This window comes from Conger conger, chromosome 6, assembly GCF_963514075.1.
Source record: "Conger conger chromosome 6, fConCon1.1, whole genome shotgun sequence".
In the NCBI taxonomy this organism is placed as follows: domain Eukaryota; kingdom Metazoa; phylum Chordata; class Actinopteri; order Anguilliformes; family Congridae; genus Conger; species Conger conger.
In genome coordinates, this window is record NC_083765.1 from 2648512 (window position 1) to 2672441 (window position 23930).

At 45.8% G+C, this 23930-nt stretch overlaps 3 protein-coding genes across 8 annotated transcripts; all 3 read right to left on the reverse strand.

The window, feature by feature from the left end:
• Positions 1-21: 21 nt before the first annotated feature.
• Positions 22-3356, reverse strand: LOC133130099 (zinc finger and SCAN domain-containing protein 2-like). 2 transcript variants are annotated; one of them, XM_061244359.1, is made up of 4 exons: positions 2981-3356; positions 2621-2754; positions 2078-2180; positions 22-1891 (listed from the first exon to the last, which is right to left on the reverse strand). In XM_061244359.1, exons 1-4 carry the CDS (start codon positions 3246-3248, stop codon positions 726-728), a joined length of 1671 nt encoding a protein of 556 aa, XP_061100343.1. In that variant the 5' UTR covers positions 3249-3356; the 3' UTR covers positions 22-725. The 2 variants fall into 2 exon arrangements, with proteins under 2 accessions (XP_061100343.1, XP_061100342.1); XM_061244358.1 differs by having other exon boundaries at positions 22-1903.
• Positions 3357-4177: 821 nt separating this feature from the next.
• Positions 4178-14677, reverse strand: LOC133130097 (zinc finger protein 135-like). 3 transcript variants are annotated; one of them, XM_061244349.1, is made up of 6 exons: positions 13846-14677; positions 12831-12940; positions 12461-12560; positions 11455-11576; positions 8341-8452; positions 4178-7770 (listed from the first exon to the last, which is right to left on the reverse strand). In XM_061244349.1, the coding sequence occupies exons 1-6, from the start codon at positions 14123-14125 to the stop codon at positions 6707-6709; spliced, it is 1788 nt and encodes a 595-aa protein (XP_061100333.1). In that variant the 5' UTR covers positions 14126-14677; the 3' UTR covers positions 4178-6706. The 3 variants fall into 3 exon arrangements, with proteins under 3 accessions (XP_061100333.1, XP_061100335.1, XP_061100334.1); XM_061244351.1 differs by having other exon boundaries at positions 12831-12934; positions 13592-14677; XM_061244350.1 differs by having other exon boundaries at positions 4179-7770; positions 12831-12934.
• A 151-nt stretch (positions 14678-14828) lies between these two features.
• On the reverse strand, positions 14829-23124 carry LOC133130100 (endothelial zinc finger protein induced by tumor necrosis factor alpha-like). Of its 3 annotated transcripts, none has more exons than XM_061244360.1 (6): positions 22636-23121; positions 22084-22220; positions 21687-21783; positions 21286-21410; positions 18323-18425; positions 14829-16467 (listed from the first exon to the last, which is right to left on the reverse strand). In XM_061244360.1, exons 1-6 carry the CDS (start codon positions 22910-22912, stop codon positions 15614-15616), a joined length of 1593 nt encoding a protein of 530 aa, XP_061100344.1. In that variant the 5' UTR covers positions 22913-23121; the 3' UTR covers positions 14829-15613. The 3 variants fall into 3 exon arrangements, with proteins under 3 accessions (XP_061100344.1, XP_061100346.1, XP_061100345.1); XM_061244362.1 differs by having other exon boundaries at positions 22654-23120; XM_061244361.1 differs by lacking the exons at positions 14829-16467; positions 18323-18425 and having other exon boundaries at positions 19284-21410; positions 22636-23124.
• Positions 23125-23930: the final 806 nt, after the last annotated feature.

Genomic DNA, 23930 nt, shown 5'->3' on the forward strand with positions numbered 1-23930 from the left:
AAAATTCAACTTGATGAACAATTTTTCACAGACATGGAGCCATGTGAGAAACAAACCTTCTTTTGCTTGAAGCCCACTTATCTTCTTGTGCTTTAAGTAACTAATCGACTGATCCATCTGTATCAATTCAGAAAATGTTTATTTGGAACGACTAAGGCAATAATTATTTTTCCTTCATAGGAAATAGGATACCGAAGGCAAAAAGAAAAATCCTAGTAAAATAGTCCCCGAAAACCTGTCATAGGTTTGGTGATTCCTCACGATGAAGAGAACTGCAGCGTGGTACTGCTTCAATTATTAGCTTCCGCTGTGAAGCTGGAAGAAATAATGTGCATGCAACAGAACCTACAGTGAGTCACTTTCAACTATTTAATGAGGGCAGCAGGGGAACAAAAAATGCTTTGGCACCAAACCTTTGTTGTGTAAAATCTGATCTAGGTGGCCCAGCCTGCATACAATTCCCCAGAGTTAAAGGAGAAGAGTGTTTCTGTCCAGCATGAGTTATTAGCATGTGTTTTATGGGGTGATGGTTTGTTTTACAAGAAAAAGAAAGAAAAAGATTTGCTTCCTTTGCCAAGTCATTGGGCTCTGTCCTGGCGATGCACCATTATAGAAACCACTTATAAAACTTTAATTTCCTCACACGATGGAGCTAACACTGTTACCTCTGCTTCGTTTGTCTAGCACATGCCTTCATCCTGAATGACTTACAGAGCAAAGCTTCGTCAAAACAAGTTCAGGTCGGTGCAGTTCCCAAGCACATGAACACTCTGGTGCCTCTTCAGGTGACAGGAGCGAGTGAAACACTTCCCACAATGTGCGCAGCTGTACGGTTTCTCCCCGGTGTGGACACTCTGATGGGATCTCAGGTAAGACGACTGGCCAAACCTCTTCCCGCATTTGGTGCAGCTGAAGGGTTTCTCTCCCGTGTGGACCCTCTGGTGTGCCTTCAGATAACCCGACTGGACAAACCGCTTTCCGCACTGCAGGCAACGGAAGGGTTTCTCCCCGGTGTGAACGCTCAGGTGCGTTTTAAGGTTACACTTCTGGGTGAAGCGCTTTCCACAGTGCGTGCAGCCGAACGGTTTCTCCCCCGTGTGCACTCTCTGGTGGATCTCCAGTTCCTTCGCACGGGGGAAACCCTTCCCGCAACATTTGCAGATGAACTTCCTCTTTCTCGTGCAGACCTTGCGGTGAGGCCGGAAGGCTTTCGGTGCGGCGCTCTGCTTCCCGTAGAGCGCGGTCCCGCTCGCACCTTCCGGACTGGACTGCGGTGCCGTTTCATGGGGCGGCAGACGCGATGTGAAGACAGGACCAGCTCGCCCTGCCTGCCGCCCCCCAGCCTCAGCGTGGTGCCTGTGCTCCGTGCACACCATCTCCGACACGGGCTTCCTGCTCCAGGCGGGAAGACTGTCTGCTTCCATTTTAACGGACATAGTGTCTGCCGGTACCACTGGTTTCACGTCATGGGAATCCAACGATAGACTGCTATGACCAGTGTCATCATTTGTAGGGCTGAACTGCAGCTCTGAGTGAAACAGGCCCTGTGCTGCTGTGTCTGCAGAGTAAGAGCAGCACGGATCCTCCGTCTCTGCGACAGCGCCCCCTTGTGTACAGTAAGACCCCAGTTGGCCTGGCCTTTCAAACATGACAAACTCAGAGTCCAGACTGTTGAGTCCTCCTGCCCTGTGTTCAGCTCCTCCGTGTTGGAGCGTCTCCACACACTCGCTCTGTCCCTCTGCTTTGAGAGCAGATTCCAGTCCACTGACCTCCCAAACACCGCGTCTGGTCCTGTGCTGCTCAGTGAGCTCCTCTGTGTGATTCGCTGCTTTACTCTGCGTTTCCTGAACGGGACGCTTTTCCCTGCTGCCTGCCCTCCACTCCACAGCTCCTGGAGGGAAGACTGAGAACAAAACATCTGCATTAAAATTCAACTGGATTAAAGTGATCAAATGAAATGGTGAAAAGCAAATGGTGCACAGCACTACCTAACATGGTTTTAAAGAATAACAACTCCTTCAGAGATGTAAGCCGATTCACAGCGCCTATCTACAAGAGTGAAGCAAATATCACTTACTCTCCTCCCTGGAGTTCATCTCTCCCTGTGGGTCTCTGTCCTCTTCCACACTCTCCTCCTTTATAAGAACCCATTCAGTCCTTCCCTCCTGCATGTCTGCACACTGTAACCAGGGGAGAAGTCAAGTTAAGTGTATTTCTAAAGCAAATTTAAAACGACTGCTGTCAACTAGCAGTAAATGCCTAGTGGTTAAGGTGCATGACTGGGGGCTGCAAGGTCGGTGGTTCCATCCCTGGTGTAGCAACGATAAAATCTGCACAGCTGCTGGGCCCTGGAGCAAGGCCCTTAGCCCTGCATTGCTCCAGATGGGACTGTCTCCTGCTTAGTCTAATCAACTGGAAGTCACTTTGGATAAAACTATCAGTTAATGACATATATAAAATAACTAAAGTGCTGAATATGATTTAGCAAAACAGAGGTAGATCTAGACAAACCTATAGCTAGATAAATATCTCACCATAGGCAATTACATGGGTTTAGTTTAACCTGGCAAGGAGCAGCCAGCTAAGTGTGAGCTGATGTGTGCTGGGCAGGTCAGTTTACCTGGGGTGATGAAATTGCAGGTTGCTCAGGAGCGATATCGTCAGGTACAGGTGTGGTCCGTCCACCTGTGTGCGGACAGCCAGCCACCTGCTCCCCAAAAGTCTGAAAACAACTGTCTGAAACTGAAGAAATACCTAAAGATACAACCGTATGATTACAATCACACCAGTGCCAATACCAGATTATCTCTATTTAAATGATTGGCCAAGGGAAGATCCAATGTTAATGTAAGGTCCTGCTATTTGATTGGTTTACGAAGTTATGTTATATAAAAAAAACCGTGTAGCCTCTGTTAATAATTTTAGAGAAAATAATGTAACTTCACAAGGTTTGGGGCACAGCGCATACTACATATCCCACCTTTAGTTCTTCTGGATTCAGGGCAAACTTGCACCTCTAAACGGCGAGAATGTGTAGAGCTCTCTGTTCTCTCTCGACGCGCTCGTGAAACCCGCAGCTCCATCGTCTGCAATTTTCTCTTCAGAGCTTCGTTCTCTTTCACACACTGCGACATTTCCAAATGTAAAACCGCATAACCATCATCTACAAGTTTGCTTATTTCTGATATTGCGGCAGCGGTTAGCACCTCCATAACGGAGGCCAGTTGTTTATGAAAAATAATCGCCATTGTACTGTACGCCACACGGCACGGAATATTTGTGAGATGCTTTGTGTAGTATATGCACGTAAACTACAGACTGATACAGTCGACGAATTACAAATTGACGTCCCAGGGTCTCACGTTAATAGAAAGCGACGGAGAATAGTTTTTTTTGCCGATACAGCATTTACTTCCGGACTGCAGAAGCGGTGATAGTGACGGATATTAATATTACCGTAACATGTGGAAACCGGGCGCAATTAGACATTCAGTTTGCGACTCTCGGTCATATTCTATTATTTTAAAATTAGACATCGAAAGTGTGCAACATTCGGTCATATCGTGTTATCTTAAAAAGCCTTTACAAACGTTGATTTAAAATCTGTTTTGGTTTTGGAATGATTTGTTTATTACTATTTGGATCCCGTGACTCACTCCCACACAAAACAATATTCTACCGCGACTTGTTTCGTACTTCCCTGGAATCGTCCTGATGAATTCAAGGAAAAACAATCAAATTGCCAAACTGGTTAGCCTACTCGTTTCAGTATTGGGTAGAAATCTATCCAGTACTACCAATGTTTGTTTACACACTGCTCGAGAACATTTGGAAAGTGTGTGTGTTTTTAAATATATTTTTTATGTTCATTATATCCAATGTATTGATGGTTGTGCTAGTGCACCATTTCATCGCATGTTCAAATTACCAAACTGTTACAGAATCTAAAAAGGAGTTGCTAAATTAAAAATACATAACATCAAAAAACATTAATACCATCTGAAATAACATAAACTTACTGTGGGTATTTAGGTACAACATTTTTCAAATGCACAATTATCATTCCACACAAGAAATAGAAACCAACAGGATTTATTTGACTTTCTAAAATATATGTAAATGCAAATGCATGATAACGTATGATAACGTACATGTGTGTATGTATTCACACACATGCGCGCGCGCGCGCGCGCACGCACACACACACACACACACACAGAGTTTTATTCAAAAATGGAAAAAGTAGTAAAATAAATAAAAGGATAAAATCATTAAACACAGGCATGCATTTATTGGTCATGATTGCACTTTAAATATAGATATATGCATAGATTTAGATTTAAAATAAACAGTTTTAAAGATTTCCCCAACTATTTTAACATGTTTACTCTGGAAAAACTGTACTATGAAACACTGGGATATCTGTTGAAAACTGGAATTAATCTCCATTAAGAATACAGATTATGAAGATGCCTGGCCCCAGCAGAATGGCATGACTAATCCCTGCATCAGGAATAAACCCCCCAGCAGTAATCTGACACATGGAGAAGATACAATCAGGGTGCCTTCTGAAGCACTGAAATGTCAAATATATAAAAAAAATGGAAAGGGAACTAGAGGACTGGAAGCTGAACCAGAGTCCCCTGTAATGAAGGAAGTTAAGGACAGAACAAACATTTGGTTGGTCTGTTATATATTTTGTGTTTGACCAGTGCCTCATTCTATTTGACTCTGATTCTTACCTTAGTCCATTTTGTTGTTTGTCACTCCTGCTCCACCCTGCTCACTCCTGCTCCACCCTGCTCACTCCTGCTCACTCAGGCTCCACCCTGCTCACTCCTGCTCCACCCTGCTCACTCCTGCTCACTCATGCTCCACCCTGCTAACTCCTACTCACTCCTGCTCACTCATGCTCCACCCTGCTCACTCATGCTCCACCCTGCTCACTCCTGCTCCACCCTGCTCACTCATGCTCCGCTCTACTCACTCCTGCTCCGCCCTGCTCACTCCTGCTCCACCCTGCTCACTCCTGCTCCGCCCTGCTCACTCCTGCTCCACCCTGCTCACTCCTGCTCACTCCTGCTCCACCCTGCTCACTCATGCTCCGCCCTGCTCACTCCTGCTCCGCCCTGCTCACTCATGCTCCACCCTGCTCACTCATGCTCCGCCCCACTCACTCCTGCTCACTCGTGTTCCACCCTGCTCACTCATGCTCCACCCTGCTCACTCCTGCTCACTCATGCTCCACCCTGCTCACTCATGCTCCACCCTGCTCACTCCTGCTCACTCATGCTCCACCCTGCTCACTCATGCTCCGCCCTACTCACTCCTGCTCACTCCTGTTCCACCCTGCTCACTCAGGCTCCACCCTGCTCACTCCTGCTCCACCCTGCTCACTCCTGTTCCACCCTGCTCACTCATGCTCCACCCTGCTCACTCCTGCTCACTCCTGCTCCACCCTGCTCACTCAGGCTCCACCCTGCTCACTCCTGCTCCACCCTGCTCACTCATGCTCCACCCTGCTCACTCCTGCTCCACCCTGCTCCCTCGCCCCAACTGTGGCTCTCGTCTTGCCCCACTGCTCACCATATAGTGACTCCGGTTTGTTAGTATTCCACCCAGATCACACATCCTTCCGGCGGGACACTAGTTGTTATTTTGCTTTGTTATTTTTCCTTATTATTTTTTAAGGTGACCCTGGGTACCCATCTGAGGTACACTATTTGGACTCTTGATCGCAGCCTGTGGATTAAAAGTTCTGAAGCTCAGAGTTCAAAGCTGCCCTGTACCTGGTAAACCTTTGCAGACCAGCCCGGCTCAGTTAGTTTTGGTAAATAGGGACCGGAGTTACTCATCGGTTTGCAGTTTTATTTTTCAGTCCCCATACTTCACACACACACACGCACGCACGCACGCTCGCTCGCTCACTCACTCACTCACTCACTCACTCACTCACTCACTCACACTACAATCCATTTTTTTCCTGTTATGGTCTGACCCCACTGCATACTCAACCCCATGTTTGTACAGTACCATATCCATGGCAACAGACACTGTATACTGTAATACAGCACCAAAAACCCTTCTAACCAGCCAGGACTCTCCTGGAGATGATGAGCAGAGAGGATGGAAGCAAAGCAATGCTGGATTTGAGTATCTGACGACCCGAAAGAATCTGGCCCCGCAGGAACAGCCGCAGGAACACATGTGGCTTCTGAAGGATGGACCTAGTACCTCATTTACCAGAATAATGGTAAATGATCACTTACGATGGTGTCAGAAACCTGGAACTGTTTCCTCTGTGTGCGAGTCGAAGGTAAGTGCCCTTCACATGGTGAGCCCACATGCTTTGCCAGCCTGTGACTTTACTCTCACAACAAACGTTCATGGGAAGTGAAGTCCTGTCCAATTCACAGCAGCAGCAGGAAGTGTTGATAATTAATAATTATAGGGATGCAGCCAAACAGCTAACAGTGAAAGAGTCTTCAGTGCACAGCCACCCCTCCCCCAAGACTCGCCAGATGCCTGCTGTTACAATATATAGGCCCAGTCTCACAGACACAGATTACATCTAGTCCAAGACTAAATGAAATTTTAAGCGGAGATTCTCCATACAAACTCAATTTAGTGCAGATTACAGCATTGTGAAATAGTTTCAGCTATGACACTGATGAATGCATCTCTTTTGGTGCCATGCCAACCTCTCTCACAGGCTACCTGTGAACGGTTTCCCTCCTGCATGTAGACCCTGGTGCCTGATGAGATTGCTTAAAAAGGAGAAACTCTTCTCACACTGTGTGCATCTGAACGGTTTCTCTCCGGTGTGGACCGTCTGATGCCTCTTGAGATAGCCGGGCTGAGCGAAGCGTTTCCCGCACTGCGCGCAGCGGAAGGGTCTCTCTCCCGTGTGCACGCTCAGGTGCGTCTTCAGGCTGCACAGCTGACTGAAGCTCTTCCCGCACTGCGTGCAGCTGAACGGTTTCTCCCCGGTGTGGACCCTCAGGTGGGTTTCCAGATTTCTCGGCCGGGAGAACGTCTTCCCGCAGTAGGTGCAGATGAAAAGCCGCTCCCCCGTGCCCATTCTGCAGCTGTTCTTAGGGCCCTGGAGGCCACAGAAGGAGAACCTCTTCCTCATGGACGTTTCAGGTTTGGAATGTGACTGGGTGGCCTGGTGTTCCCTCCCAGGCATTTGGGCGTGGCTGGGGTACAGGGTGCCAGCGTGGTCCAGCTGAGCGGTCTCCGCGGTTTCTTTGTAAAGTCTGTGTTTTTTAAGGGCCGGTCCTGGCATGGCATCGGTAAAACCCCTCGTGTTTAATTGTAAAGAGTTAACCGAGTCAGTCATACCCCTTGGGTTTAAATGTAAAGAGGGCAGACCGTTAATTCTCTGTTCCTCTGCCGGAGAACCCGTCTGCAGCTCGGAGTGAAACGACAGACCATCCGCGTCCGGTTCTGTAGAGTACGAGCAGCACGGATCCTCCGTCTCTGCGACAGCGCCCCCTTGTGTACAGTAGGACCCCAGTTGGCCTGGACTCTCAAACATGACAAACTCAGAGTCCAGACCGTTGAGTTCTCCTGTCCAGTGTTCAGCTCCTCTGTGACGGAGCGCCTTGGTAACGCTGTTAGTCTCCAGCTCAACCTTGAGGGAGGTCTCGTGCCCGTGCACCTCCCAAACCTCCTGTCTGGTTCTGGGAGCACCGTCAGGAGTTTCTCGCGTGTCCGAAACGAGAGGTCCTTCAGCTCCGTCACACGACCTCCCCACAGGACGAACGGCTGGAACAAATGCACAATGTTTAACAAGGCTCAATAATCACCATTTACACAGCACATGTTCCATCTTGTATGTGCTAAACCATGAGTATGCAACCAGGGTCGTGGAGTGCCTGGGATAGTCCTGGTTTTTGCTCCATCCATGACTGTATTCATTTGAATGAATCAGGTTTAATGAATATGGGCGACCATGTGCTGGAGGCACTCAGCATTTCACCAATCAGAATATCCAGCCTAAGACTTTTACTAATCCATCAAACTGTAGTGATCAACCTCAGATGGAGCAAAAGAAACGTCTGAAGAGGAACATTTACTGATAAAGGTATGTCAGTTTCATGACACTTGACAAACTTGTATAATCTGTTATGCCAATTTAGGACAGCTATTGTGTCATGTGTATGACATCATTATGTCAGCCGTATGTCGATGGGTTCAAGTAAAGTGTTCCCGTCGTGTTTTAATATGAAAATTAAGGACTGACACTTTAAGGTACCGCTGCATTTAAATACCTATGTTAAACCAAATTATCCAATGTGACAAGCATATATACAGAAGCTTGGCCCCCATACTTACTCTTGTCCCTGTTCTGCAGCTCCCCCTGGTAGTCGGGGTTCCTCATGTTCTCGTTGAGTCTCTCCTCCTTTATGAGAAGCGGCTTGGTCCTACCTTCCTCCGTGTCTGCACACTGTAACGGAGGAACATGGAATTCAGCTGAGCCCAGACTCTTTGGGCGTCTATAAACATAGACAACATGGAGAAGCAATGCTGCCTTTAACGGCTAGTGAGGGAACGGTTCATGCTGTAAAAAGGTTTACAGCTACGGATTAATAATTGTAATAATTGAATTACTGAACACAGATGTCGGAAATGTGATTAACTGAATGTTTGTATTTGTACATTGTAAGAAAGACCATGACTGGCTATGTTTTAAGGCAGCAGGGAGTTAACAGGCTCTGTAACCTGGACAAGGGGGTAGTCCTTATAACTGCAAAGCCGTGGAGGAGGAACTGAGAACCCAATGTGTGAGAACCCAAAAGAGCTATATCAGGCCAGGCTCAAACCAGGCCATGATTAAACTAGGCCAAGCTTAAAACTAGGCCACACTCAAACCAGGCCCAAGCTCAAATCAGGCCAAGTCTAAATTAAGCCAAGCTCATATCAGGCCAAGTTTAAACCAGCTCACTCTCAATCCAGGCCAAGTTTAAACCAGGCCACTCGTAAGCCAGGCCAAGCTTAAACCAGGCTCAGCTGAAACCAGGCCAAGTTTAAATTAGACCAAGGTTAAATCAGGTCACTCTCAAACCAGGCCAGGCATGCGTCTGCCCATCATTTGCCTTCAGATCAGCAGCCTGGTTTCTGCAGGAAGGGGCCTATATTGATTAACATAAAGATAAGCCTGCTGTACTGTGCTGCCATATTAATTATGGTCAACCTCTTAAACTGTGTTCTTCTAGTCAGTTGCACGAAAAGCAGGCCTGGGTCACACACACAGATTAAAATGTGTTTAACTCATATTCCAGCTTCGCTGAATTCAATGAATTAGGCCATGAAAGCCGTGAAAGTCACTCTGGATAACGGCTGGCAGGGGAGCCAGACTCAAACAGCGGCCAGGCTCATCGATTGGCTTCTTACTACTGACCTGTATGAGGTCATTGGCTGTCACACAAAAAAACACTTGGCAATAAAAACAGGAGCTATGATTTGTTCAGTAAAAAAAAAAAAAGCAGCCATCCAAACAGCATGGAGCCCAATTTGGTGCTTACAAGCTCAAAATACAGTCATCAGAGACTTTAGTTATCAGTAGGCATCCGGGCACCTACGTAAGCTGCATCTACCAAGCAGACAATGAGTAAGAGTCTTTGTGAGGGAGTGACTCTGTGAGGGGGCTGTGGCAGAGGTGACGCTCTTTTCCGTTAGTGACTGCAGTTAGACACAGCCGTGTCTAGGCTCAGTGCAAGGTCACTTAAACCAAACAACTCAGGAAGTCTGGCTCAACAAAATCTTTTTTTTTCCTTTTTGTAAAGTTTTATTTGAGTCTGACAAACGTCATACACAATCTAGGAACAACAGCCACACAGAACAATCTTAAGTGTTTAATGGTTTTCCTTTTGGTGGTACAGTGACATACGCAGGTTCCGTTAACATAACATGGGTTCATATTTACTACCGATCATTTTCAGTGATACGTTGATAACATGTCATGTTTCAAACTGCAAAGTGACAATTTAAGATACCAACAGAATTTCACTGATTCTGGACAACATTTCTTTAAAAAAAAATACAACTTCTAACATATTTAGGGAGAATAAATTATGTTCCATTTAATGGTGTTAAATTAACATGCCTGCTTACATGATATTGTATCAATAGTTCAGTCTTGACGATGAAAGGAATTGGCATTCGATATGTGAATTGTCAAATGCAATCCATACTGGGGAAATTATTGAAATTAAGAAGGGGAGAAAATGCAGAAATGGAATGGCATTTGTATGGCGTTTCACATTATTTTGTTTATTTTTGGAAGCTGATAAATAAGTTAAAATATAAACAGCTGGAAAACAGAAATATACAAAAAGCTTAAGCCTGATCTCTGATTTGGCAGCCATTTTGGATATTCTTTAACCAATTCACTAGTTTCTTCATCTATAATGAAGTTCAGCATGTCTTTGTTTGGGAGATAATATAGGCGTGGTGCATGCTTTCAGAGAAAGAGCAACTTCAATTTAATTCTGTATGCAGTTCGAATACAGAAGAATTTGCACAAATGTGATGTGGATGATTAATATTCATAATTTATACAATAATCAGGTTTGACTTTTACGGCAAATTACTTGATGATACAAGAATTCACATGCCAGTGTGTTTTCTATGCTGCTGAATTCTCAGGGTCCTTTTTTCCGAGAATCTGGTACAACTGTACAGTCTCCCCCGTGCATGAACCCTCTGGTGTGTTTTGAGATGACAGGACTGAGTAAACCTCTTCCCACACTGCGCGCAGCTGAAGGGTTTCTCTCCCGTGTGAACGATCTTGTGCCTGTTTAGGTTACACGACTGGGCAAACCGCTTTCCACAGAGTGGGCAGCTGAACGGTTTCTCCCCTGTGTGTATTCGCCGGTGTATCTCCAGCTTTTTTGGGCGGTTGAAACCCTTCCCACAGAAAGTGCAAATGAACAGTTTCTCTCGTGCGTGCATTTGCGCGTATGAGGAACACAAGCTGCTGTTAGTGTCCGGTTGCATTTTTGTCTTCGCATCTAAGTTATAAAGACCGTAAGGCATGAAGCCTCCGTCACAACTACTGTCCTGATTCCACAGAGTGTGCGTCTCGTCCTCCACCTGACAGGAGACAGACTGGGCCAGTGCAGCTCCTGACTTTGCCTCAACAGCTCCTAACAAAAGACTATTCCCAGTCCCAATCGCTTCCGCTGCAACCGAGACCGACCGCAGCTCTGCGTGAAACAGGCTCTGTGCTGCCGTTTCTGTAGAGTAAGAGCAGCACGGATCCTCCGTCTCTGCGACAGCGCCCCCTCGTGTACAGTAGGACCCCAGTTGGCCTGGCCTTTCAAACATGACAAACTCAGAGTCCAGACTGTTGAGTCCTCCTGCCCTGTGTTCAGCTCCTCTGTGTTGGAGCGTCTCCACACACTCGCTCTGTCCCTCTGCTTTGAGAGCAGGTTCCAGTCCACTGACCTCCCAAACACCGCGTCTGGTCCTGTGCTGCTCAGTGAGCTCCTCTGTGTGATTCGCTGCTTTATTCTGCATTTCCTGAACGGGACGCTTTTCCCTGCTGCCTGCCCTCAACTCCTCAGCTCCTGGAGAAAGGTGAGAAGTAAAACATGTTCAAGTACCAATTACAATGAAGACATTTGCCGAGTTAGTGGCAACTGTTGCATGATCAGATATGATCACAAATTCTACAGACCCACCAGATATTGAGATCCTGCACTTCTTATATCTTCTCTGCTTATATACAGTCGGTTCAAGCCGGAGACAATAGTTTCTGGTGCTTTTCTCCGCCAGTTAGCTAACGTTTGTGGGGAACAGAAAAAAGTTTGAATATGTTCGTGCTACGTTAGCTACCGTTTGCCATCTTGAACGCAGCTGAGGTGTCAAAAAGATGTTACCCCGCTCCACCGGCCACGTAGCCTCCTCCTTTACCCCCGTTAGCCAATATTCCCAAATGGCATATGCCGTTGTTTTTCGATAGCACACCACTTCATCGTGGATTATCACTTACAATGCCCACAGAGTATTGTTATATTAATTTCATTGACAATTCCCTTTAATGAAATTTCAGTAGATGCAGCTAATGTTTGGTTTCAATGGTCAAGAGACAACTTCCAAGAATACAGAACTGAGCATGTGGAAGAATAAAGAAAATGCGATTCTGAAGAAGAAATAAAGGTATTGCCCACGTTAAAACACACCAATAATTCTCCAAAAACAGCCAGAGAGACCAGCCAACATGAGAAGGCTGTTTAAATCAGACTTCAAGCAATTCTTCACTGATTTATCCAAAAGGCATATATGGTGACTTTGTGGAGCCAACTTGTACAGAAAGAGGTGGTGGTAAAATGTTGAAGTTTTCCCAAACAAACAGTAATAGGCTAACTTCAGATACAGAAGGGCATATGAAACTATTGGTTCTTTTGACAGCTTTTCAACTGTAACAAACTGTGAACCCTTTTGCACTTACTTTCCTCTTCAGTTTTCATCTCTCCCTGTGGGTCTCTGTCCTCTTCCACTCTCTCCTCCTTTATAAGAACCCATTCAGTCCTTCCCTCTGTGTCTGCACACTGTAACAGCGGATTGGACAGCAATACTCACGAGTTTCAAACACATTAAAACAGAAGCATACTTATAGTTTCATCACAGACAGGAACGTGCCCACAGACTCACACTTGTAAGCTCATCAAGTTTGGTTAAAATTGGACTTCAGTTGGCTTTTTATGAGCAAACATTTAAAAGTTTAGGACATTCAGAAGACACAGGTCACTATGGCTTTTCTACATCTTTACCAATCTGGATTGTGTGATCTGATTTCCAGCCACCAGCGGACCACTGACCTGGCTGGGATGTACTGGAGAGGTATTGTCCACCAAAGCGTTTCCCTCTCCTGCTCTCCTTGGGCTGTCCACCACCCGCTGACCCAGGGAGAAGTAACTCTCCTCTGGAACTCATAAAAAGGGAAATTAAGCGTTTCTCTGGTAACCATTAACCATAGTTCAATAAGTATCAATTTAGAACTGTCCCACATCACAGCGTGTAATGCCCATATCCATCTGTCTGTCTGTCTGTCTGTCTGTCTGATTAATTGATTGATTAATTTATGGTTGCTGCGCCAAGATAAAAGGCTTGTCGCCAGAGCTTAGAATTTGTAATCCGCATAACCTTGAAAGTTGAGCGAACTGCAATAGTGCTGTTGTAATCAGTTGCTTAACATGTTTTTAATTGGGAGAAACAAATAGTTTACAGTGTGGCATAGTGAGCCTGAATATAAATATAAATTGAGAATGGCTAGTTAAGGCACGACTTGATGGTCAAATAAGATAAATATATATGTCTACAAGGCGGCTCGATTGTACGTTATTCTTTATGATATTTTAATATTTAAAAATAAGTAAATATGACTGACAGTTGTTCGAGTATTCATTCATAAGAAGCCTGCTATAAAATGTTTACAGAAAACCATTTTCGCAGGTGAGTTTCTTGTCATTATAAATCATTCGCAATTAACACACTCATGGCTGGTTGTGAGTTAATGTAAACAAACGGTGCTCTTTAATATGTGGTAATAAAATTTACGGCCGGCCATATGGATACATACCGGTAGTCCACATCAGTTAACCAACTGCTCAAACAAAATAAGCTAGCAAGCATAGCTGACTATATCGGCGTGATTCTGCTAGGCTAGGTGAATGTCGTACCACTACCATGAAGTCCCTACGCGAGTGTCGACGTCAGAAACTAGTCTCACTCCTACATACAAAGAACGTAAACACATTTCAAGATCCTTGCCGAAATTTTTGTGTGTGTTAACTAGTGATTTACTTAGGCGAGCAGACGTGTCAATTAGCCAACCTGTAGTTCCCTTTATTTCGCTGCAGAGGCGAGGTACGTCCGATCGAGAATGTGCAGGACTCTCCCGCATCTTTGCTTTCTCTGTACATCCATGGGCCACCCGCAGCTCCATTATCCGTAATTTCCGCCGGAGAGCGTCGTTCTCCTTCTTGCTTTGGGACATTTCCAAACGTAAAACCGCATAGCCATCGTCTACGACTTTGCAGATTTCAGCCACTGCTGTATTAGCCAAGACTTCCATGATGGACGCCAACTGTTTATGCAAAACGCGATTCGACATTGTAGTGGCCAAACCGAATCCCTTGGCATCAACGATATCTTAAGGAGAGATTCTCTCAATTGTAGGACAATAACGATTACCAGTCAGAGACGTGTACTGTATTGTTGTGAATGTCGTCAAACAAAATACAGGGTATTTCGCTGGGAACAACAATTACTTCCGGATGCCTGCGGATGAGGCGTGATGGTATTAAAACTGTACCGTAAACACTGGAAAAATGTCGCATCTATTCTTCAGAATGGCATATTTGATTCAATTTTCCCGGGAGATGCCAATACGCCGTATTGCATCTATATGTACAAGTTTGACGAACCATGTATTGCGAATAAATACATTGAAATAGAGACTAGGTTAATCGTGTTTGTTCCACCATAAGCCAGTCTTTTCCAAGTAAAGCGGTTGTATTTTAATAAAAAACACGTCGCTCTGGATAAGAGCGTCTGCCAAATGCCATTAATGTAATGTGAAAATTTTATGAACATTTGCTTGATCTCGCTGCCTTAAAATGAATTCTCACTTATAACTCGGAAAGGCCAGCGCAATTCCACATAGTTCCAAAAGCTCTCAATTCTGCGATGCTGATTAGGTGATTGTATTTCTAATCTTTGTCGTTTTCCTGTTCCTTATAAAACCTGAGATTCTAAACCACAGCTTGACACAGGATTCCTTTATTTATTCTAGATAAATTAACACTTTTAAAATCCTCGCGTGAGAACGTTTATTGCATCGTCATATTTTAATACTAATGGAATTGACACATCTCTCTACAGTAACATTCTCACCAGGAATGTCCCTTTAATTTTCCACTGAAGCATGTAACTTAATTCCTGACAACGGTTAATGACGCAGTCTTGGTTTACATTGGGGTAAAGTGTGTGACTAATGAGGTAAGGCACAGTTATAGACTGTTACTAAAAATAATAAATACAATGTGAACGCCTTCTTCTATGTCTTAATATAGTATCGTCTTTGGATTAACAACCGACTTGAAAACACCTGCAGGTGACGTGACTTTCTGTCAGAATAATGGCATGGAATCACACAAGGGAAATCACAACATAGCATAAAACAGGCAGGCTCCACAGTCCTTGAGCGCCGGAGCTGTTCAAATCTCTGGCATGTCGAGATCACTGCTCGTCAGTTTGGAATTTCCATTCAAATTTAAAGTAAACTGTCCACTCGTGATGTAGGAATAATGATTTACTGCTCCTAAGAAAGGCTCGGGGACGCCTTGTACTGTCAATCGCGGATTCATGCTGCGTGAAACAATCACAAGAGCGACTGGTTCAAATCAGCAAATCACAGACAATGTGGCTGCTTGAGTCATTCACTCATACATCTCCATCCAGTGTTGCTGTACTGGAACTCAGCCACCGACTGATGTGATAATTCAGCTCGTGCGTTTTTGAGAATGTGTTATAGTGTGAAGTGCTCCTCTGACACTGCATCTACGAAATGTAGATTCATCTCCCAGCCGGCCGACGGGCCTCATCTCACGCTGTACACGCCCGAGTGGCTCCGCTGCTGGTGGATTCTGAGATAGCTTCTCTCGGAAAACCTCTTCCCACAGTGCGCACAGGCGAACGGCCTCTCCCCGGTGTGAATGCGCTGGTGCATTTTGAGCTGATGCAGGTGAGAGAAGCGCTTCTCGCACAGGGTGCAGCTGAAGGGTTTCTCCCCGGTGTGCACCCGCTGGTGTCTCTTCAGGTTCCCGGAGTGGGAGAAGCGCTGCCGACACTGAGCGCAGCTGAAGGGTTTCTCCCCGGTGTGCACCCGCTGGTGTATCTCCACCTGCTTGGGGAAGCTGAATCCCTTCCCGCAGAAGGAGCAGAAGAATCGTTTCTCCCTCCCGCCGCCGCCGCCTCTGGGCGGGGCGCTGCCGCCCTGCAGGCCCCCGTAGCCCCCGTCACTGGGGCCGCTCCCGTGGAAGGGGTCCGCGGGGGCCTGCGGCGGGGGGGGCAGGCACAGTTTGGAGGCGATCAGCACAGGCTCCGCCCTCCAGTCCAGGGCTCCCAGAGAGGCGGCGGAGTCTTCCGCGGAGGGGAGGAGCTCTGGGGGACACAGCGGGCCCTGGGGGCCGGTCCCCATCCCGTACAGGCACACAGGACCCCCGGCCCCTGTGCTGTCCCCCTCCCCTCCCCCCTGGGAGAACACCGTGCCGGCCGGGCCCTCGAGCCCTTCGTACAGCACACACTCAGCGCCCCCCCGCACCGACGCCCCGCACACGCCTCTGCCCCGAGGCTCCGCCTCCAGTCCGCCGGCCTCCCACACAGCCCTGTGATCCTCCACGTGATTGGCCGGTTTAGCTGCCTCGTCACCGTCCGAGCTGGAGTCCAAAACCCCTAGAGAGAGAGAGGGGGCAAACTGACACGCTCATTAACGTTCATCTGCAGGAGTCACACACACACTCTCACTCTCACTCTCACTCTCACTCTCACTCTCACTCAAACACACACTCACACACACACACACTCACTCACAGACAAGCTCACACACACTCACACACACCATACACACACACACACTCACAGACAAGCTCACACACACTCACACACAATACATACACACACACACTCACAGACAAGCTCACACACACTCACACACACAATACATACACACACACACACTCACAGACAAGCTCACACACACAATACATACACACACACACACTCACAGACAAGCTCACACACACCATACACACACACACACACACTCACAGACAAGCTCACACACTCACACACACACTCACAGATAAGCTCACAGACACACAGCCTGAACGCGCACACACACACACACACACACACACACACACACACACGCACGCACGCTCACACACTCACACACTCACACACTCACACACTCACACACTCACACACTCACACACTCACACACTCACACATGATGCACACATGCACACACACACATAGACACACACACAATACATATGCATATGCTATATATACAGTACCTACCATAGAGGAAATCAGGAAGGGGTCAAATACTCTTGCACGGCTCTGTGCATACACACTCTCTCTCACACACACACACACACACACACACACTCTCTCTCTCTCTCACACACACACACACACACACACACACACACACACACACACACGCACGCAGTGTGCTGCGTCTGTTTTAGCATAGAGCTTGAAGAGCAGATTGAAGAAACAAGTGCAGTTGTTCAGTTGTTCCTTATCTGATTTACCACAGGGGTATTACGGGAGGCATGTAGAATTAAGGGAAGTTGCTCAGTGGTTACAGCAGTTCCTTATCTGGTTCACCATAGAGTTTAGTCCCATAGACACTTCTTCAGTGGTGCCTTGCTATAGAAGATAATGACACTACAAACTGAAAAACGTATGAAGCCTCTCTTTCTGCATCCCCCATTGAGAATGCACCTGTGCCAGACAGAATTGGCATCTTGCATATTACTGATAAAGCTTCAGTACAGACACAGAGCATGTCTTGCCTCCAATACAGCGTTTCCCAACTGCAATGGCCCTCTAGTGCGCCATCAGGCTACATCAGGGGGGCCATCTGAAAAACCCTTGAAAATAAATGTTTAATCTTGATCAAAGAAATCCCATTCACAAAAGCCAAAATAAATGTAATTAAAATGCATATTGCTTAATTAAAACCCTAAAAGAACACTTAGGCCTACTGTTGAGCCTTCACATCCACGTCAGGGTGTCGCTGGCTTTGAGAGAGACATGCCGTGAGATTCTGTGAATCTGGAAAGTGTGCCGCGGAGGGAAAAATGCTGGGAAGTGCTGCTCTAATATACAAGCCAGCCTTGAGCAGGACTCAACAACATTAACAACGTACAGCAAACCGGCAGAAATCAACCAGAAATATGAGCACAGTTCACTGGAGACAGTGAGGTATTCAGACACTAGACAAAAACCTGCAGGTGGCTGCCAAACAGAAGAGATTATTTTCACATTTATTAAACCACAAACCTGATGCCCAGAGTTCAGACAGGAACAGCCCTGTTTTTACACTTAAAAAGACCCCTTCAAGATCATACCAGGTACACAGGAATATCTCCACTAATGCCGTCAAACTTTCTCTTTCGAGCAGTTGGATCTAGAGGAACGGTGCAGGAGGAGGGACATTTTCAAACGGTGGTAAAATAATCATCTCCTTCTACACCCTTCACCCCCCCCCCCCTCCCTCACTCACTCTACTTACTCTCCTCCCTGGAGTTCATCTCTCCCTGTGGGTCTCTGTCCTCTTCCACACTCTCCTCCTTTATAAGAACAGAGTCAGTCCTTCCCTCCTCCGTGTCTGCACACTGTAACAGAGGAACGGGGTGATCAGTCTGACTTGGCTTCAGCTCTCCTGCCAGCAAACACTCAAGAGATCATCCTAGTCCCACCTGAACCCTGAGTCTGGAAGTCCTGCGAAGTACAAGCAACGACCCAGCAAATATCTGTACGATGAGCGAGGGCCTCTGGAAAGTTGTGAATTTGCGCAGGATGACAGGCATAAAGTAAAGATCCCTTTAGGTCTTAAATGTTGCACCTGTTCTGTGGAAAGGCTTTCAATCTTGTGGTGAATGCGTTTTGGCATTTGTCGCTTGCCGACAATCGACCTCAGTCATGCACATACATTTCATTACCCATGAGAAAAACCTCAACAATCACTTTCCAGAGGATTCAATATGGCCATCACCATGATATAAACTCTGCTTCACATGTATCCTGTCAAGAGTATAAGAGTATATCTCTCAATGAAGTGAACAGGCACGAAATACATGGTGAGATTAGATTAGATTAGATTAGATCAGAGAAATTGGATCCATACAGCCACACAACTGCCATGGTTGTATTATCTGAGAAACAGTTCCTTGATTAAAGCTGAACCTACTGTGTGTGGAAAATAATCATGAAGAGGATTCAGAGTGGGGTCTGAGGAAATGTGTTTTTATAACGAGCTGCAGCAGGGAACCCTAATTTACACTGTACAGCCACTGTAGATATTTACTCTGTACAGTGACTTAACATTAGAGATCTACCAAGTAAAATGACTGCAGATATAGTCAGTATAGTCACTAGATTACCTCAGTACAGTGACTGTAGATTTACTCAGTACAATAACTATGCAAGCTTAGCCCAGAGCCTTTTAAATCAAACAGCTCAACGAGTCCAGCTCAAACACTTCACAATTTTTTTTATTAAAATTCAACAAACTACAAATACAAAGTGTCAACAACATCATCGTCTGCACAAGGATTTTCGTACCATTTAATCCATGTTTTCAGTGAACTGGCCAAATAAAAAATAAAAAAATTAAATTACCGTTTCACAATTTTCTTTGACTTGTTTTTATCCTGACATTAGACAGTCTGTTCTTATGGGAGTTAACAGCTATTCAATGGCTGTGTTCATAAAAAACCAAGCAGGAAAACAAACAAGCCATTTCCAATTCAATGTTATGTGTACACACTCATGCACATTATCCCAAGTTAACACAAATTAGTTGCAACTAATCCAAATGTTTCCCAGATGGAAATATTGCCACTGTTAAAGTGACTTATTGGTCATAAAGTATATATATATGTTATTATATAATTATATAATAATAATGAATATATACACTTACTGAGCACTTTATTAGGAACATTTTTACTTTATTATACCTACTTATTCATGCGATTATCTAATCAGCCAATTGCAATGCATACAATCAAATAGATACGGGTCAGGAGCTTCAGTGAATGTTCACATCAACCATCAGAATGGGAAAAGAAATGTGATCTAAGTGACTTTGACCGTGGAATGATTGTTGGTGGCAGACAGGGTGGTTTGAGTATCACAGAAACTGCTGATCTGCTGGGATTTTCACACACACTAGTCCCTATAGTTTGCAAAGAATTGTGCTAAAAACAAAAATAAATCCAGTGAGCAGCAGTTCTGCAGACAGAAATGCTTTGTTAATGAGAAATGTCAGAGGAGAATGGCCAGACTGGTCAAAGCTGACAGGAAGGTGACAGTAACGCAAATAACCACACATTACAACAGTGGTATGCAGAAGAGCATCTCTGAACACACAATGCATCATAACTCTAAGTGGATAGGCTACAGCAGTAGAAGTCTAAAAAATAAGTCTAATAAAGACCTAATAAAGTGCTCACTGAGTGAATATATATATACACATACACTGTATAGTCCGTTTTGGCCCATCCTGACTGATACATATTATCTGACACTGTAAACAACTGGATGGTTTCTCTGTTGGTGTATTCTAAGGTAACTTCTCTCAGCAAATCTTTTCCCACAGTGTGGACAGGCATACGGTCTCTCTCCAGTGTGGACCTTTTGATGCATCTTGAGTTGGTGCAGGTGAGAAAAACGCTTCTCACACTGTGTGCAACTAAACGGCTTCTCTCCGGTGTGAACCCGCTGGTGCCTTTTGAGGTTGCCCGCCTGCGCGAACTGCTTTCGACACTGCGCGCAACTGAACGGCTTCTCCCCCGTGTGGACCCTCTGGTGTATTTCGACCTTCTTTGGACAACTAAAGCCCTTCCCACAGAACTTGCAAAAGAACCGCTTTTCTCTCGAGCCGACCCTCAACGTGTGCGTGTCAGCGGGCTCTGCCGCGGCGAGGCTGTTACCCAGGGGCGCGCGCTCGTGCACCTCTACGGCGCCGAATTTCGCCGCGGCCGTCTCTCGCCTCGCGGGCGTTTGGGCTTTTACGGGGCAGGGGTGGATAATGTGTTCCGGCAGCGCCTCCTCACCCTCCCTGCAATCGCCAAACCCTCTGAGCGGCGAGCGGCCCGATTCTGAAAAGGCCTCTCTACTCCAAGCGGCCTGCATCTCAGCTTCCTCTTTAACGGGCACGGAGTCGACCACTACAACGTCTGTCTTCCAATCGAGAGAGGACAGCGAGGACACACTATTACCCGAGCCTTCCTCCGCAGCAGAGCCGGACTGAGACTTAGCTTGAGCCAAGATGGCTGCCGCGTCGTACAAGCAAGACGAGTCACCGGTATCGCCATCTTCTTGGGAAAAGTAAGTCCCCAGGTGGCTGTTTCTCTCAGACATTACACATTCAGGGCCCAGACTGCGTTCATATCCTCTATCCTGGAGCCTCTTGGTAGCAACACTATCATTGTCTTCCTCTGCTTTGAGGAGAGACTCCAGTCCACTGACCTCCCAAACACTGCGTCTGGTCCTGTGCTGCTCAGAGTCCGTGAGCTCGTCCGTGCCCCTTCCCCGTCCGGTCTGCACCACTGCGGCTGGAGACCTTCTGCCTCCATCAGCACCCAAATCCACAACTGCACAGAATGTGAACGGCAAAATTAATATCCATTTTAATATGTACACACGCGAGTCCCCGCTCTTTTAAAAGTAAAATAATAATCAACGCTCCACAAACCGAATGTGCTGCCATGCATGATGCAACTGCAACGGAATACAACAATTTAAAATGTTTTTAAAATGCATTATGTTTATCCACTGTTTGACGTTGATATGTCTTTGAGATGTATATCGCATCTCTTGCGTTTCACTGGTTTCTCCAGAATTGCTTCGCCGGAGTCTTCATCACTTACTCTCTCCGTGAAGGCCTTTCAGTGGCTCACTCTCCTCTTCCTGTTTCTCTTCTTTCACAGGAAGCGAGTCAGTCCTTTCCTCCTCCAAGTCTATGCACTGAAACAGAGGAATGAGGTCATCAACCTGACTCACACCAGCCAATCAGACTTTAGTCTCAACCCTATGGATATGGTCCATGGTCGAGTTGGCGTGAAAACTGCCGCCAATTTTAGCCCCACCTGTTGAAGATCATGATTTTGTCAAAATGAGTAACTAACCATTGGTTTAGTAAACAATGCACATCCCCGAATTTGGTTGAAATTATCTCAGTCAACAGTAAATACAATCTACTTATACAAATGAACGTGAGATGAGAGCTAAATGCATCGTCACTGGAATCATTCCTCTGAAACGGACCTCGTCCCACGTGACCACTGGGTGCGTCGCAGCGCCGTCAGCATCCGCAGCCGTGACGTCAGCCTCTCCGTCTCTCGTCAAAACCCGGTCCGTGTGTTTGCTGAAGACCCTCTGTGCACCTGGGAAAGACCCCTCGTCTGATAACACAGGGACATCTAACTTTAGTTAAAGATTAAATGACGCCGATTAATATAAATCCTCCGATGGTTTTTCAACATTCCAAGTCAGTGTTTTAGAACCCCTTTGCTTTCAATTAACCGTAGTGATTGCTATTACAGCATAACAATTCGAGCTACATTTAGTGATCTTTACACCATAGGGTTAACTCTGAATTATTAACGCGGCAAAATAGCATTGACATTTTTATATTTTTAAAAGCAGTAAAATCACTAATCTATTCTTAAATGCAATAGCATACAAAAACAGGAATGTTGAGCTAAATTCACAATTTAAACTCTTAATTCGATTAGCTAGTTACAGTGGAATGGCCAGCAAGATAGAAAAGTAAGTTTAAAAAAATATTTTTTTTAAATCCACGTTGCCAAAACTCACGATATGGTGTAAACTTGCCTCTCGCGGCTTGTCTTAAAGCGCTGCACAGCTCAGTTCTATCTGGGCGGATTTTCACAGACGCATCTCGCGCGAGCCGCATCTCCATCATCTGTAATTTCCTCTTTAAAGCTTTGTTCTCAATTCGGCTCTCAGACACTTCCAGCCGTAAAACCGCGTACCCATCATCTACGAGTTTACAGATCTCCGCCACGGCCGCGTTCGCCAGCACCTCCATGATGGAAGCGAGCTGGGTATGAAAGGAAACGCAGTTCGACATTTGGCTTCGCCGCTCCCTCTCCCAAAGATCAATTTCGAAGAAACTGCTATTTTAGGAGGTTGTACTGCGGTATGACTGGACACAAAAAGTTCGCGATTATTCAGGTGTTACAAATAAGACAGCTCTCACGGACGCTGTACTCTTCTTGGTGTGTGTTTACTTCCGGGCTGGCGAGGAAGCCACATACGATGCGCGTCCGCTATGCAGAACCACTACCTTATTCACTGTAATAAGACGAAGGACCGATTGGGACATTGCAGAATGACTGCCCGTCAATATTATAGACTTGTGGGTATCTGGATTGTAGCCTTTCGCATCTCTGTTGAATTTTAGCAAACTGTACCATCTTCCAAAGTGCCCTTGGGACCTGTAAAGGCACTCGCTGGTTTAAAATCCAGATATGTTTGAAACGACCAGCTACCAGCTTTTTCAAAACATAGCTTGAGCTGGTCTGAACTGGTCAACCAGCAACCATTTGTTTCAATCTTTAGCTGTTTTTTTTCAGCAGGGATATTACTACTTTAAATCCCTGTACTCTACAGTTGGGGAAACATGTATGTGTGCTTTTGTCTCACATTTATATTGTAATTGAAATTGTATTTCACATTTTTTGTTGAAACCATGTGAACATTGACACAACCCTCCATGATAACCAGATATCAGATAGATATCTCTCTCTCTCTCTCTCTCTCTCACACACACACCTACACACACCTACTGTGCTGAGGTAAACAGTATGTTACCGATAGCACAGGATTCATGTTTGACATTCACAGGGCTGCAAGCATAGACCCCTCGTGCACTTTATGTGCTGAATGAGCCACTGTAGCAGGGGTGCACAACTCCAGTCCTGGAGGGAGGGACACACCACATGCTGGGTTTTAATCCACCCAATTGCCTTTAGTTTCCTGACAGCCCTATAAACTACGCCGGTTCACTCTGGTACCTGAGCACAGTAAAATCTTTTGGGTACATTTTCAGTCTGTAGCTGTAGCTGGTGCTTTTACAATCATCAGAC